At 34.3% G+C, this 14,346-nt stretch overlaps 2 protein-coding genes across 3 annotated transcripts; both read right to left on the bottom strand.

Moving 5' to 3' along the window:
• Window positions 1-499: 499 nt before the first annotated feature.
• LOC123228604 (CCR4-NOT transcription complex subunit 9-like) lies at window positions 500-5,494 on the bottom strand. Of its 2 annotated transcripts, none has more exons than XM_044654043.1 (9): window positions 5,245-5,494; window positions 4,338-4,406; window positions 3,709-3,798; window positions 3,244-3,286; window positions 2,817-2,923; window positions 2,568-2,663; window positions 1,406-1,596; window positions 1,201-1,270; window positions 500-934 (listed from the first exon to the last, which is right to left on the bottom strand). In XM_044654043.1, the coding sequence occupies exons 1-9, from the start codon at window positions 5,431-5,433 to the stop codon at window positions 824-826; spliced, it is 966 nt and encodes a 321-aa protein (XP_044509978.1). In that variant the 5' UTR covers window positions 5,434-5,494; the 3' UTR covers window positions 500-823. The 2 variants fall into 2 exon arrangements, with proteins under 2 accessions (XP_044509978.1, XP_044509970.1); XM_044654035.1 differs by having other exon boundaries at window positions 4,338-4,409; window positions 5,245-5,492.
• A 482-nt stretch (window positions 5,495-5,976) lies between these two features.
• LOC123230355 (1,4-alpha-glucan-branching enzyme 3, chloroplastic/amyloplastic-like) lies at window positions 5,977-14,003 on the bottom strand. Its single transcript, XM_044656550.1, has 21 exons — window positions 13,629-14,003; window positions 13,330-13,401; window positions 12,817-12,881; window positions 11,881-12,549; window positions 11,447-11,619; window positions 11,262-11,351; window positions 10,753-10,828; window positions 10,420-10,527; window positions 10,237-10,327; window positions 9,949-10,050; window positions 9,353-9,452; window positions 9,023-9,160; window positions 8,837-8,908; window positions 8,630-8,734; window positions 8,272-8,349; window positions 8,080-8,190; window positions 7,588-7,668; window positions 7,128-7,232; window positions 6,918-7,003; window positions 6,749-6,803; window positions 5,977-6,544 (listed from the first exon to the last, which is right to left on the bottom strand). Exons 1-21 carry the CDS (start codon window positions 13,922-13,924, stop codon window positions 6,512-6,514), a joined length of 2,706 nt encoding a protein of 901 aa, XP_044512485.1. The 5' UTR covers window positions 13,925-14,003; the 3' UTR covers window positions 5,977-6,511.
• Window positions 14,004-14,346: the final 343 nt, after the last annotated feature.

Raw genomic sequence — 14,346 nt, 5'->3', positions numbered from 1 at the left:
ATAATATTTCAAAAATATTGTACATCCAAATTGACTTGATGTAAACAAGTCATACTTAAACTAAAACTATAACCCAACTGTTTAACTTTAATTCAACCCATTAATCTTTCTAACAATATTGTTTACTCTTTTAACATTGTTTACTTGTTGACAACACCGTTCACCTTATCAATAACTTTTCAACAATGATGTACATTAGCTTGAACAAATTAGAGTAGATACTACAAATTCAATCAGAGCTTCACTCAACCTTAAGCTTGATTTAAATCAAATTCACCCTAACAATATTATCAAAAAGATTAAAATATCATCGATAAAATAAATAATATCACAAAAAAAAACAATTAGTCAGACTTGAACCAAGTTTAAACTTCAACTTGAATTCAGTTTGTTTGAGTTGAATGTGAATTCGAACCAGAGCCAGCTAGTATCCACCTCTACATTATGGGTGACATTTCATCTCAACAAAAAAAGATTGGATAAAACAGTAGAGAGCATATACACATGGAAAGACTAGCCAACTTCTCATTATATACGAGAAAATAAAACATGACCATTACAGATCATTCCGCCTTATGAACAAGCAAAGCGAGGAAAGCTACTTCCCTCTTCAACCCACAACCCCACCTCGCTTTTTCTCTTAAGATAAAATAATTAATTACATGACACTAAACTATGATATATTGACATGGACAAAAGGTAATTTAGATTTAAATAATACGCTTCCGCCTGTGATGCCTATTTTGGGAAGACCAAAAATGAAGAAGCAGAAGAACAAGAAGAGATTGATATAAATATGAAGAAAATTTGCATTCTTTCAAGTTCAGTTCACCAGCATATGTTCGAATCCACCTCCAGCTTGAAGTGCCGGAACTCGATTGACTCCCACATTGTGAAGCAGCTGTTGCAGCCACCTCCTTGTCGTCGGATCTTCCTGTATGCATTTGATTAATTTAAGGAAACTGGGAATTTACAAGATATACAAATGCTATAGACTCAAAATAAACTGATTTTGTAAGGTACTTGTATCACAATGACACGACCAATGCAGGAAAGTGAAAAGTACAGATTGCAAAAAGCCCAAAAGTATCAGTGTTAAGCAGCAATCTACATAGACCCAATCACTGAAGCAGGCAAGATAGGAGTCTTTGAAACCCTAAAATGATGTAATGAAAAATCCTTTTAACAAATAGCACTTACTCGAAGGCAAGTACTGAAGGTGGCATCTCTTAACATGTCTGGAAGACAACTTCTCAGTGCATCGCAAGCCCTGAAACAAAGAGGCCAAATAACATATCTACTGTGAGCACGAACCTGTGAAATAGGTACAAGAACAAGAATGAAAAAGGGGTGAGGCCTGACAATGATATTTTGTCACTAGCATCTCATAAGGTATCTAACCAACCTTGGATTGTCAGAAAGTCTGAAATAACATCGAATAATATGTTTCAACAGTCGTGACGAGGGTTGCTCAGCAAGTGCTGCAACCATGTTACCTAAAACCCGTCCTACAGCAAAAAACCTCTCAGCTGTAGTACAAATATAATCCAAGCCCACATCATCCAATAAGATTTTCTGGACAATAAATGTGGCCACCTGCCATCACAAAATATTTTGTCAAGCATTAATAAATATCCCAAGGTTCCGAAAACCGGACCGGATCGGTTGGACAGCCACCCGCTAAGCAAAAAGAAAACAGTTTGTAAAAAAACCGTTTAAGTAGTTGGATCAGACTGGACTGTAGTCCAACTACTAGAGCTGCCCGGTTTATGGTTTGACACTGGTCAAATCCGGTTGCTAACATCAGCATGATATTTTATAAAGAAGATATAAAATTTTTCATTGCTAGGACTTATTCCCAGCACCTCATCCATCAATTTAGAGTATGTGTGCTGTCAAACTAAGTTTATTTTTATGTTAAAACAAAGTAGATCATATATTTAATTATTAATTATACTTTGAATATTATTTTTAATATTTTAAATGGTTCACTGGTCTGACCACTGGTTGAACCGAGCCACCCCTCTCTTCAAATCGACATTTGGTCCGAATTTGAAAATATTGAAACAACCTGCTTCCTTTTGAAGAAATGAGGGCGAAACTTGGATGATGGACTGGCCAAATACATATTAATGAAGAAGTTAATAGAAGAATAATGTGAAGAGATCCTAGTCGGCTATCTTAGTAGTATAACCAAAAGCAACTATAAGCTCGCTAGCCACTTCAACTTCAAGCTAAGGTGGTAAGCAAAATCCACAAGTTTAGGCCCAAAATTTATCTTGTCTCATGAACATCCAGAACAGGCTATCATTGCCCTTTAGACTATAATAACTTCTGAGCAATTTACTCCCCACTGACTATACTAGTCCATGAAGAAGTGATATGATACATAAAAGGAAAATTTACTCCAAAAGATTTTAGAGCTTAAAACTGAGGAATTTTAGAGAACTGTGTCACAAGCATACTATAGAGTGAAATCTATAGTAAAAAAGAAAAAAAAAAATTCAAATGGGCAAACAGGCAAAACAGAAATGATTAAAAAAATCTACAGAATCAGTATACTCAACTGTTTTTGACAATTCACTGCCCATCTCCATGGTGCGCAGGCAGAGTGGAATAATTTCTGTTAAGAGAAGGAAGCTAATAACTTCTGTATCATCAACCTGCAATGGAAAAGAAATGAGGAATATTAGGTTCTAACTTTTGACCTTAAGAAACAATTTGTAAAACTTGGCCAAACTTATAGAAAGCACACTAGCAATCAGAAAAAATACAAGAATATGTATGAATCGGTGCAGCAGGAAGTCAACAAGTACCTTCACCAGAGCACCAATAACACCTAAGCTTGTTAGCCTCAAATACTCAAAGGGCCTTGACTTGCTCGTTGTATTTAGGAAAGGGTACAGATATAAAGGTATATGAGCTGCAAGAGGAAAACATCAACTCAAATTCAACAGATCAGTATCTTGCTAAACAAATCTTCTCCTGTAGACAACATTTGTTTGATCAAAAGTATGGTAAATATTGAGCTACCCCATTTGAGTGAAATATTTTGAAATCAACGTAAATGTATAATAACTAACAAAAACACTATAGAATCTTTATTTAAAAGTTTAAAAAAAAAAAAAAATTAAGAATACAACCTGATTTATAAGAAATTAAATTATCCCTTTTTTCATGAAAAACAACAAGGACAAGAACTTTTCCAAACTAATTCAAGTACACAAAGGGCAGAAATATTACCATTAAGAAACAACATTCTTGTGTCTGGATGAGAGGCTACACACTGTAACAAGAGATTTAAAAATTGTGAAGCATTAGAAACACCCAAACTAATCAATAAAAACATGTACAAAATTTGACACTAACTAAAGCCAATAAAAGTATTAGAACAAGTGCCCTCTCTATTAAGGATAATGTAAAATGAAGATAATAAAGACATTCAACTCTCTTTGACACTACTGAACATAAGCATAATCCTCACATTTGAGGCAATGAAATTAGCATTAAATTTACTTAGTAAATACATTCATCTCTCAAGTTGCACCAGGGGTTCTTTGACATCATCTGAACTCATCAAAATATGCATCAATATGTGAAAAGGTAAAGAACCATCTCCAGGCTCCCAATAGATGCTGAGATATAGCAATTACAGCATCAACATGAGTAATAAATTATTAGAGAAATGCTTAAAAGGAAAATGTTAACCTGAAGAAGAGCAAGAGCATTGCAAACTCGGTTCGATTGTGCAGGAGTGAGGTTTGGTGGTGATAGAACAGGGTATATTGAAACTATTTCCTGCAAGCACAAAAAGGGAGAGAAGTGGAGGATTTCAACAAGATAGGCATAAAACTTAATAGTTATAACAATACAGAAATAGCAACATACTTATAAAAAAGAACTCATATTTTGCCCATAAGAAAGACATATTAGACTAAGAACATATTGATATAAAACCTAGAAGCAACACAACCTGATTGTTTTTGGGTTACTACTCTCATACAATAAAAAAAGCTTGCTAACCATAAATTTGCTACATTTTTCACTCCTTCAAGAAATATTCTGATTCTTTGCCTATGGTTAACCTTCATTAAATTACAACATTACAACCATAGAAGTAATTGACGACTAGACAATAGAAACAGTATCATTATAACGGATTGTTTAAAGAGCCGGATGCTTCAGCAATCCAATTTAAGCGGAGAATAAAAGAGGCAAAAAGGCTGTCTTCTTTTAGGCTCAAGCATATTTTATTATGCGTTAAACAAAATTATGGCATGCATGGGTGTTTTGAGGAGGAAGTAAAAACAGTTGAATACAAACCATGAGGCACATACCTGTAGTAATGCTGCAATAGTACCAAAAGAATTCCACAACAAGGGAGCCAAATCTTGAAATAATTCTCTCTTCTAATGATAAAAACAAAACACAAGTTTATTACGCATGCCTGTATGAGTGCAGATATAGTGCCAACAGAATTCCACACGAATGGAGCCAAATCTTGAAATAATTCCTTCTTATAAAATCCAAAGACGGAGATTAGTTTATAATTAAAGCACACAAATAACGAACAGCACATAGATTTCATCTAATGCCTACTTTGTGAAAGTGAAATCCTATCTTCAGCCTTTCATCTCATTCATTAGGGAAAGGATTAGAGAATCCTACACATAAACATTGGTCCTTAACAATATTTTGCAATTCAATCAAACCTCCAAGCATTTTTAGAAGCTTGCAACTACTGATAGACAGTTTGCAATGACCCAACCTCCTCCCATATTGATACTTAAAACAGAAGAAACGGCACCTAAAACTACACTTATCAGCATAACCACTCTCCATACTGCCCCAAGTTAGCAAATCTTTCATGTACAGCAAAAGTAAAAACAATAATACTAAACAAAGATAGTCTTGGTGAAACGAATAAAACCCAGCTTGTTTTTACATCTTTAGGCAAAATCTAATGAAATAACCTGTGTTTATGTAACCAAATGTTATAATTTACAAGTTCTACTTTCGCCCTGTGATCACAAACCCAAATATCAATTAAAAGTAGATAAATATAAAAAGAAAAAATAATCCTTTTGTACGCGCATATACGCACAAAACTTTATTTAATTCTAGTAAAACCCTAATTTTCCAATGCTAAGAAACTACAATACACAACATAAAAAAAATACTAATAATAAGAATCAAAGCTTTAGCTTTCGACCATCGAATCAAAATTATATACATAAAAGTCACCTTAGATAGCTCAAGAAGAGCGTTTTCTCTCAAATCGGGGTTGCTTAGATCGAGAACCAAGTGCTCTGCTGAAGCCATTTTCCGGTCCTTGTTAGCTCCAGCTCCGGCAGCGGCAGCGCTTGGGTTCGACGCGCTGGGTCCACCACCGAATGGTACGTTGAGGGACAGCGATGGGGGCAGATTCGCCATTTTTTTCAAAAGTTTCTTGCGGTTTCTGAAAGCTTGCTTTTAATAGGGGAGACAGAAAAAGACTGTTTATTGCTGTTGTGTATTAGTTCAAGTTGTGGGTCCTGGAGAGGCGAGATCTACTGACACGTGCTTTACTTACGCTTGTACCGTTAGATTCGAAACAAGACATGCCTCAATTTGGCTCAGTTCAGACTTCATATTCACGTTGGTTTGAGTGAGTTTAACTAGGCACTGAGTTCATCGACGTCTCATCGGATTGGAGTGAGTTTTGTTTAGTTTATAGAGAGTCAAACTTAAATCTCATTAATACAGAGCAAAATTTGAGTTTGACTCAACTTTGCATTTAGACAAACAAAATTGCAATGACATAATATGTTTTGATCAAAACAAAAATTTATTAATATTTTATTTAAATTAATCTGTGCGCTCATAAATTCATCAAACCAATCCAATTCAAACTCAAACACAATTCAAGAATCACACTCAAGTTTAGCTTGAGACAGGCCAATCAGCTATCCCCGCAAGCAGTTTGACTCGTTTGCAGGCCTACAATGGATGCATTTATATTAAGCAACATTTTTGGATCATTGAAATAAACCAGTGAAAATTATTTTAAAAAAATTACTAAATATACAAAAAGGGTGATAACAAAATGCCCATTCTGCAATTAAATTAAGTTCTGTGTTGTGCAGGAATGTGGCATTCCATTCGCCAGAATTTCCATTAAAAGCCGTACACAGCAAGTTTTCCAGTCAAGATTTCAGTGGTCACCAGAGGCTTTTTCTTCAAACATCATCGATAAATTAGCAGCAATGAGTTAAATGTTCAGAGTAGGCATCACAATGCTGCTGGGAAGACTAATTGGTAGTCATTCCCCGTTGGTACATTGATGCATTGGCAAATATAGCCCTTGTCTTTTGATTTGCTGATAAGGATTGTGATCATGGAACCCATCCATCGAAGAAAGTTTCTACTGGCAGTGATTTTAACAACATTGTAGCCGTGATAAATGAGCAACCAAAATTTGCTTTAGTCTTGGTATTCCACCATCCAAGTTTTCTTCACACGGCAGAACAACTCAGATTCGTAAAATTCGACTTAATTTGTAAACCTGCAAAGGTGGAAATGATTAGATCCCTGTCACAGAAATGGGTTCTTACGCATAATCTTTATCTATTTCTGCACTGTAATTTTGGATACATACAAACAAAAGTTTAGGAAGCTTGAACATGTCAAGACTAAATATAACATAGAAAAGATAAAACCGTCTATGTGACAAAGGATAAAAGACGAAATAGCAGAAAAATTTACCAACCTGGGCAGTCCTACTAGGCAGAGGCACCTCTAAGCAGTTTCGGAGGCCATCAACTCTGCATAGACAAAGGTGCCAGATTCATATGAAAAGAATCAAACCAGATGACGTATAATGCAAAAACGAACTATCTGAAGATGGAAATAACTTCATGGAAGTCGATAATCATTACAGTTTGCTAACAGTTCTTTGACCATATTGCTGCTCCTTTATGAGCCCTTGACCTCCATATTTGCTTTCATCAGTATTTAGTATTACCTGCACACAGAACAGTGTATAATGTTATCATCAGTCCAGATTGAAGAAATTGTGTGCTGTAAGAATTAAAACTTCCGTAACTGACGGGAAAAGTCATCACAATTAGCAGTAAACTAGTGCTTACTCGATACTCTCCAGCTTCTTCAACACCCACAGTGTATTTCTCATAAGAATTTGTCGGATGAAAGTTGAATATGAAGAGAAGAGGACCTCTTGCGTAAGATATTACCTGCAAAGGGAAATGGCAGCGACATTTTGAACAAAATATTAAGGCTTACCATCCATCAAAGGCAAAAATACAAAGAATAAATGTTAATGACAAACACGGTTCATCTGTAAACTTCTTACAGACATTCAAACCTGATATAATAATTATAACATTCATAATCATAAGAAATCTACTAATAGGTTATCTCAGTCCTAGTAAATTCCTAGGTGGATCAAAGCTCACACACAAGCATATAGGCATAAATTCACTGAGCAAACCAATCCAAAAATAGTTTGTGAGAAGCACTATAAGCTAAAGATGTGCCGTGTGAAATGCACAACCAAGTGCTGTAATTGATAGAAAAGAGACTCCATACCATCTTGGTATCATTCACATGGTGAACGTTTGGCAAACGTCTTGAAAGCACCCTTTCATTTTCATCCAACTTCATAAGTTCCTAGGAAAAAAAGATAGACAAAGTTATAATTTGGTTATAAGATCCAAGCATATCTTTAGCAACAACATTAACATATGATAAAAAATCATGAATAAGAGCAGGTGGTATCATAAGTAAATTGTATGCAGTACACTTCATTCATGGTGAAAAAAATAGAACTATGTGCACACACTTTTAAGTATACAATTAGATACTCATGTGATTGTGAATTAAAGATAAAATAATATTCAATCATATATTGACATATCAATTGTATATTCAAAAGTGTCTACAAATAACATTGCTTGTGGAATATATGATTAAGATAAACAGTAAAACGCGCCATAATCTAGTACATTACTGAAGTCAGATCCAATAGAAAGATTAACCCCAACAGTAAGGAAGCTGTACTAATAAATGACAGACTGACACCTTATCAAAGGAGTATAAATACTCATATATTCCTCCATTGGCAAGCAAATCCCAGCGACGGTTCGCAAGTGAGAATGAGAAGTTGTTGTTTGGCATTGGGAACTCAACCCTCTGCCCAATGAGAAGATCATTAATAGCAGAAAAAGAGAGAAAAATAAGCATTCAAGAATATTGCAGACAAGGTAACCATACCTTTGGATGGCCAAATTCATTGCCCATGAAGTTAAGGTAAGCTCGTCCACCAATTGTTAATGTAATCAATCTGATCATCTATATAATGATAAAATTAAAAATAAACTAAATAAGGACATGTAAGACATGTAGACATATAAAAATATCAGCCACATATCCAAGTTTACGCTGTGTATATTGACTTGAAATGTCTCATACTAGGTGAAAAAGGATTTCTATTCAATGGCATGTAGGACATTGACAAAGTCTGAAAGTTACATTAAGATATATTTTTTTCCTAGGTACTGCAAAGGGTTAGAAGAAAGTTTTCAAAGATAATAAAGCAAGAAACACTAATATATGGGGGTGTATGGCATACTTTGTGTAGTGAGCACCCACTAAGCAATGAATCACTAGAGCCAGGAGAATGCTCTGTAATTTCACCAAACAATATCTCTGCAAACGACTTCCCTCCAGAAATGGACTGAAATGCAAGATTTAACGGCCAGTTGCAGTCATCATCCAAAAATTTTGTTGCAGTATTAAAAAACAAAAAGTTTGACGTGAAACAAAAGCAGTTGATTACTTGGTTATGATTTTCAGCATACACAAGCATCTTATCTGAATACTTTCCACTGCTCACTAATGTGCTGACAATCTGCATTAAAGAAAAAAATTCAATAAACATTATGAAAAAGAAATGATAAAGGAGAGAATTCATTAAGCAACAACAGTATCACATTTTGGCTGGGATGACATATCAAGTAACAACCTTGGTCATGCTCCATTCATGGTCAGCAGTATTCTCAAGGAGAGATAGCCACATTTCTGACACAGAAAGATTGACAAAATAATCAAATCCCAGTCCACCTTGAGAAGTTGGCTCGCACAGTCCAGGATAATATGTGCTCTGAACAGAGAAAAATAATAAATAAATAATTTGAGAAGTTGTTGCTGTTATAGTTTAAATCATTTTTTAGTTTTGTTTTTCCCCCCAAATCGCAAAAAGGAGATGCATTTGAATTCAATATTTACATGATATGCCAACTGACTAACTTCATCCCATCAGTAGTGAAAAGAGAGAGAAACCCCTATCACTTACATCTTCAGCAATAGTTACAATATTAGGATGAAGAGCATGCAGTATCTCATTTGCCAAAATGAGATATAATAATGCATCCTTGTCAACAGAATTACAATACCTGCAACAAGAAGAAATTATGTTCAAATAAGCCAGGGGCAGAATATTGGTTTCAAAACAAAACAATATCTTGCATTTATGGTCCTGGGCACTGCCATTAACTGAATTAAGATCATCTATTGATCTAAGCTCACTTGAGACTACAAGGAATGTATGACAAGTGAACATTAATCATAATAGGCGATAAAAATTTGATTCCTTTTCAATTCTTTTTTTAAAATGACATTAATGAAAAATTTTATTTTTTCCAATTAAAATCAGATTAAGAATCAAATGAAATTCTTCTTATGCTAAATTCCAGATTTGAAACTTAAAGACAATACAGTTCTAAACAGTGCCCAAAAGAAGATTTAGCTAAGCTATTCAGAAAGTACAATACACAAGTTAGTATTTCAAAAATAATTTAACACAAGAACTCCCAATAGAATAACGGAAAACACTACAAAGAGTAAATGTAACTAGAGGAAGGAGATAAAAATGTTTAGTAGATGCCTTACTCATCCAATTCACCAGTAAAGGACTCGAAACCATTGTGCGTATATATCATTGATGAGAGTGAATGGAACTGAAAACCATCAATTTGATATTCCTCAACCCACCTGTTCAAAGATCATCTCATAAGCAATACTTAAATTTCCTAGTCAAACGGGACATGGATGTTTCTTCCAGAAATTAAAAAGAAAAAGATCAACAAACAGCCAAATGCAAGGACGCACACAATGAAGCACAAACTTGGAAGAATAGTGCATATTACATAATGAATTATGATTTCCACTCATGCTTACCAGTTTAGATTGGAAAGGAGAAAATGTAGCACATCAATATCACCATATTTGAACATCCTGGTTCCCCAGTATTTGTGATAACCTCGCTTACCTGTTTACATAAAATATTTTGGGCACAGGAATCAGTAAGACAGAAAACTACTTAAATTAGAAAAAATATTCTAGCAGTTTTGACAATTCTACCAGAATGGAAGTAGCAGTCATTTGATCCATCATACATTGATAGTCCAACCATTTGGTCTGCAGCTGAATAGGAATGGACAATGTCTAAGAAGACCAGAAGTCCTAATCCTGTGAAATAAAAAATGATAAAGTGCAGAATCATGTCAGTTTATCTTTTTACAAGACCTTAATACATTTGAATAATAGACTTTCTAAACTTAAATTTGTTAGATTTTTTTTTTTTAACTGATAAGAAACATCAAAGTCACTGAGCATTTTCCTAGCATATAGGTAATTCTTAGCTTTGACAACCAATGAAAATACAATGAATGGAAACAGATGTAGAATGACAACCATGAGCTTCATCAACCAAGCGCTTGAAATCATCTGGAGTGCCATACCGACTGCTAACAGCAAACAAATTGGTGACCTGAATTACAGAACAGATGTTTGAGAACCTTCATAGAACAATTCATTAATTAAAACTAAATCAACTGAGAGTGAAAAGTGACTGAACATTTGTCAAAAGACAACACCAATTGAAATCTTAACAAGAATGGCAAAAATACTTGAAAACACACACACACATATATAACTCATCCAGTTTTTCATGTAGATAAACCACACATTTCATACATGTGACTTACACGGTGCATTTACATCAATTTTGATCAATAACAAAACCAAAACAAACTAGGTGTCACAGAAATAAAAGTTCAACCACAATTACTTATTAATGGTTTCAGTTTCAGATCTCAAATATTAAAAGATAAGAGATTATAGAATGGACATAAAGGAGAAAAAGTAAAAATGAACATGGAAGCTCTAATTTATCAAGATGTTCGATATTAGAAACAACTCACTTTATAACCAATAGTGAAGTAATCTTTGTGTTCAACAACTCCAATTAACTGAATTGCATTGTATCCAGATTCTTTTACATGAGGAAGGACCTATAACAGAAAAATCGTAGTGCAAAAATGAAAATATGCATATTATCATAATACAATATAAAACATCAATAAGTAAAGGAATTTCATGCAGTTACTTTCTCTGTAAACTCATTGAATGAAGATATTTTGGGCTCTGATCCACTTATTCCAACATGGCACTCATATATACGTAAGGACTTTGGCACTTTTGGGCGTGTGTTCCTCCACTTGTACACACATTCAGGGGGTGGTTCCCAGTGGATGGCAAAAGCTTGTTTTCCATCTGCATCTGAATATAATTAACAGAATTCAGAATAAGTGAGCATAAATTCATGTTATAAATAGGTCTGCAACCTATATATATCATCAATTTAATAATCTATTTATCTTTCTTATATCTATTAAACAGACTTTTTGACAAAATTCGCATAAACAGGTCCCTTTACAAAATATAAATAAGTAAAACAAACAGCACAAGGGGATCAGCTCCTAGATAGAAGTACTGTGGTGAAGCAAGGTAGGACTTCTAGCAGATTCAAAAAGTATTCACCAGGTTGTACATAAGTAGCCCAGGCAGGTACACGTTCCAATGGCCCATCAGGAGTGTTGAAATAAACCCTGTATTTGCTTCCATGAGGAATTCCTGGAGTGTACTTCTTCAACCATGCCTTCCTTCCTTTACGTACCTCCAACCAGTATGGAATGGGAGGCTTTTTTGAACGGAATTTCTCTTGAAAGAAAGGATTACTGGCAATACTGTATACATCATAATTTTTTCCATTATCAATCACATCATATGGAGGTAGGTTATCATCTTTATGTTCTTCTAACCATGCCTTATATCTTGTTTCTGCATCTGGTATTTCCCCTAATTCCTCTATGGTTTGAGGACCGTTAGGTCCAAAGAGTTGTTCATATAACTTTGCAGGCAGCTCAAAACGGTGATTTACAAACCGGTCCTCTCCAGGTTCCCAGTACTCATCATTTGCTTTCTTGAAGATCTCGTGAACGCTAACACCACTATCACCTTTGTCATAGTCATCCACATAGTTATACTGCTGAAAATACAGTTCATCTGGTTTCTCTCCTTCCCTTAGTTTATCTTCAAGAATGACAAACCAGTACCCATAATCATCATGGCCAAAATGACCTTCACGAGCACAATTTTCTGTTGGTGACCATCCATTGAAGTCACCAACCAATGCACAATAGCGAGCACCTGTATCCAATATGTTTAACTTTTACATGTGATCCAACAGAGAAGTTAAGAATAATTGAGAGTGTGAATTCTTCAGAAAATTTAAGATTGACAATGATAATTATAGGGTGAGTAGCAACCAAGAAGGCCTTTGCAAAAATGTTAGGTCGAGTGAACTGAAAATGTAGCGCTTTTATTTTCTATATTCTAAAAAATTGGGATTCTCAAATGAGGTCAAAATCTATGCTTGCAAATGCATTTTATCAACTCTTGAGAATTAGGTCAAACCTGGAGCCCAATCCATATAATCAACACGATGTTCCATATGTCGATGCATACCCACTATCTCATACCTACACAAATACACCAAAAATCACTAAAAATTCACAAATCCTGAACCACACAAAAACTATTTTGGCAACTCAAATTCTTATTAACTTAATGTGCAAAAAACAAAAAATAATTAAATCCTACAACATTCAAGAGATCAAAACTATCAAATTGCCAATATTACAAACATGAAATACATATTATCCAACCTCTTCACATAGTTAACCTTCTCAGCTAGTAAAACTTGAATATAAAATATAAACTAAAAAGTATTATCTTAATGATTGTCCCCTTAAGGTTAGATATTAAAGAACATTCTCATTGTCAAAAGTGAAGACTTGTAAAAACTTAAATGGATGCAGCCAAATTCTTATCTTTTTCGAATTCTTTTGGCAAGAGTCATCACAGTTTAACATAATCCTCAGAAATATTAAAAAAAACAAAAATTGAGAAAATGGTAAGTAAACTAACCCAGTTGAGAGCTCTTGCAAATTGAGGAAACGTTTAAAAATCTCATCTTTCAGGTCCTTCAGTGCTTTGTGCCTGCAAAATTCAGTAACCAAAATATATATTCCCAATCTTATGATACTCCAGTTTTAAACTCCAAAGTAGAAGAAAAGTTATGATTCATCCAAGCCATATAGTTGAAATTAATTCCTTAACACATTTGAAGTTTTTTTTTTTCTCTCACTTTGCCAGCAACCAAATAGAACATGTCATTCATACTTCAAATTTTCATTTTTTAACACAATTTTCGCTTAAGTTTTTACCTTTCCCGAAGAAACTGCGCAAAGGGTTTATGTGTAATGTTGAGTTTTGTAAGGAACCCAACAGGGTCAACTCCTTTCTCTCCTCCACTTACACTTCCCTTCTTCTTAAAACGGTTTTGTTGTTTTTGTTCTTGTTGTTGTTGTGATTGTTGGCCTTCGGCCGAGCATCTGACTTTGATTTTCACTTTCACTTTGTTGGGAAAATTGATGCTTTGAAGTTTGTTTCGTAGGTGAAATTGGAGTTGAGTGCTGTTTGGATGGATAGAAAATTTTGTTTTCAGAGAAAGTGAAGCCATTTTTTGAGAAAAAAAAAAATGAGGTTTTTGCTGAGAACCTGAGCCGGTGCCCGGGGTTTTAGATAGGCCAAAGAATTATTCCCACCCAATGCATCCTCTTATCTGAATTTTTATTTTTTTATTTTGAAAATACCCACAAATAAATGATTAAATTTAATAATTTTAAAAATAAAATCATTGTTTTATCTATATTATTAAAAATAAACTAAAATTTAATTTTTTTTCTTTCCTAACCTTTAAAAACTAAAAGTTTTCTTCTAACTCAAATTTTAAAAAATTATAGTTCTCCTCTAAAGTTTAGTTTTCAAATCTCCAATATTAAATTCGACGTTATCGTCAGTAACAAATATCTCTCGATATCTCCTCTCCCTTTAATGGTGAAGTTTCTCTGATCTAAGAGCTTGAACATAGTCGATTGACGC

This window comes from Mangifera indica, chromosome 1 (assembly GCF_011075055.1).
Source record: "Mangifera indica cultivar Alphonso chromosome 1, CATAS_Mindica_2.1, whole genome shotgun sequence".
In the NCBI taxonomy this organism is placed as follows: Eukaryota; Viridiplantae; Streptophyta; class Magnoliopsida; order Sapindales; family Anacardiaceae; genus Mangifera; species Mangifera indica.
The sequence above is the reverse complement of the archived record's forward strand: the minus strand, read 5'-3'. Positions and strand labels throughout refer to the sequence as shown.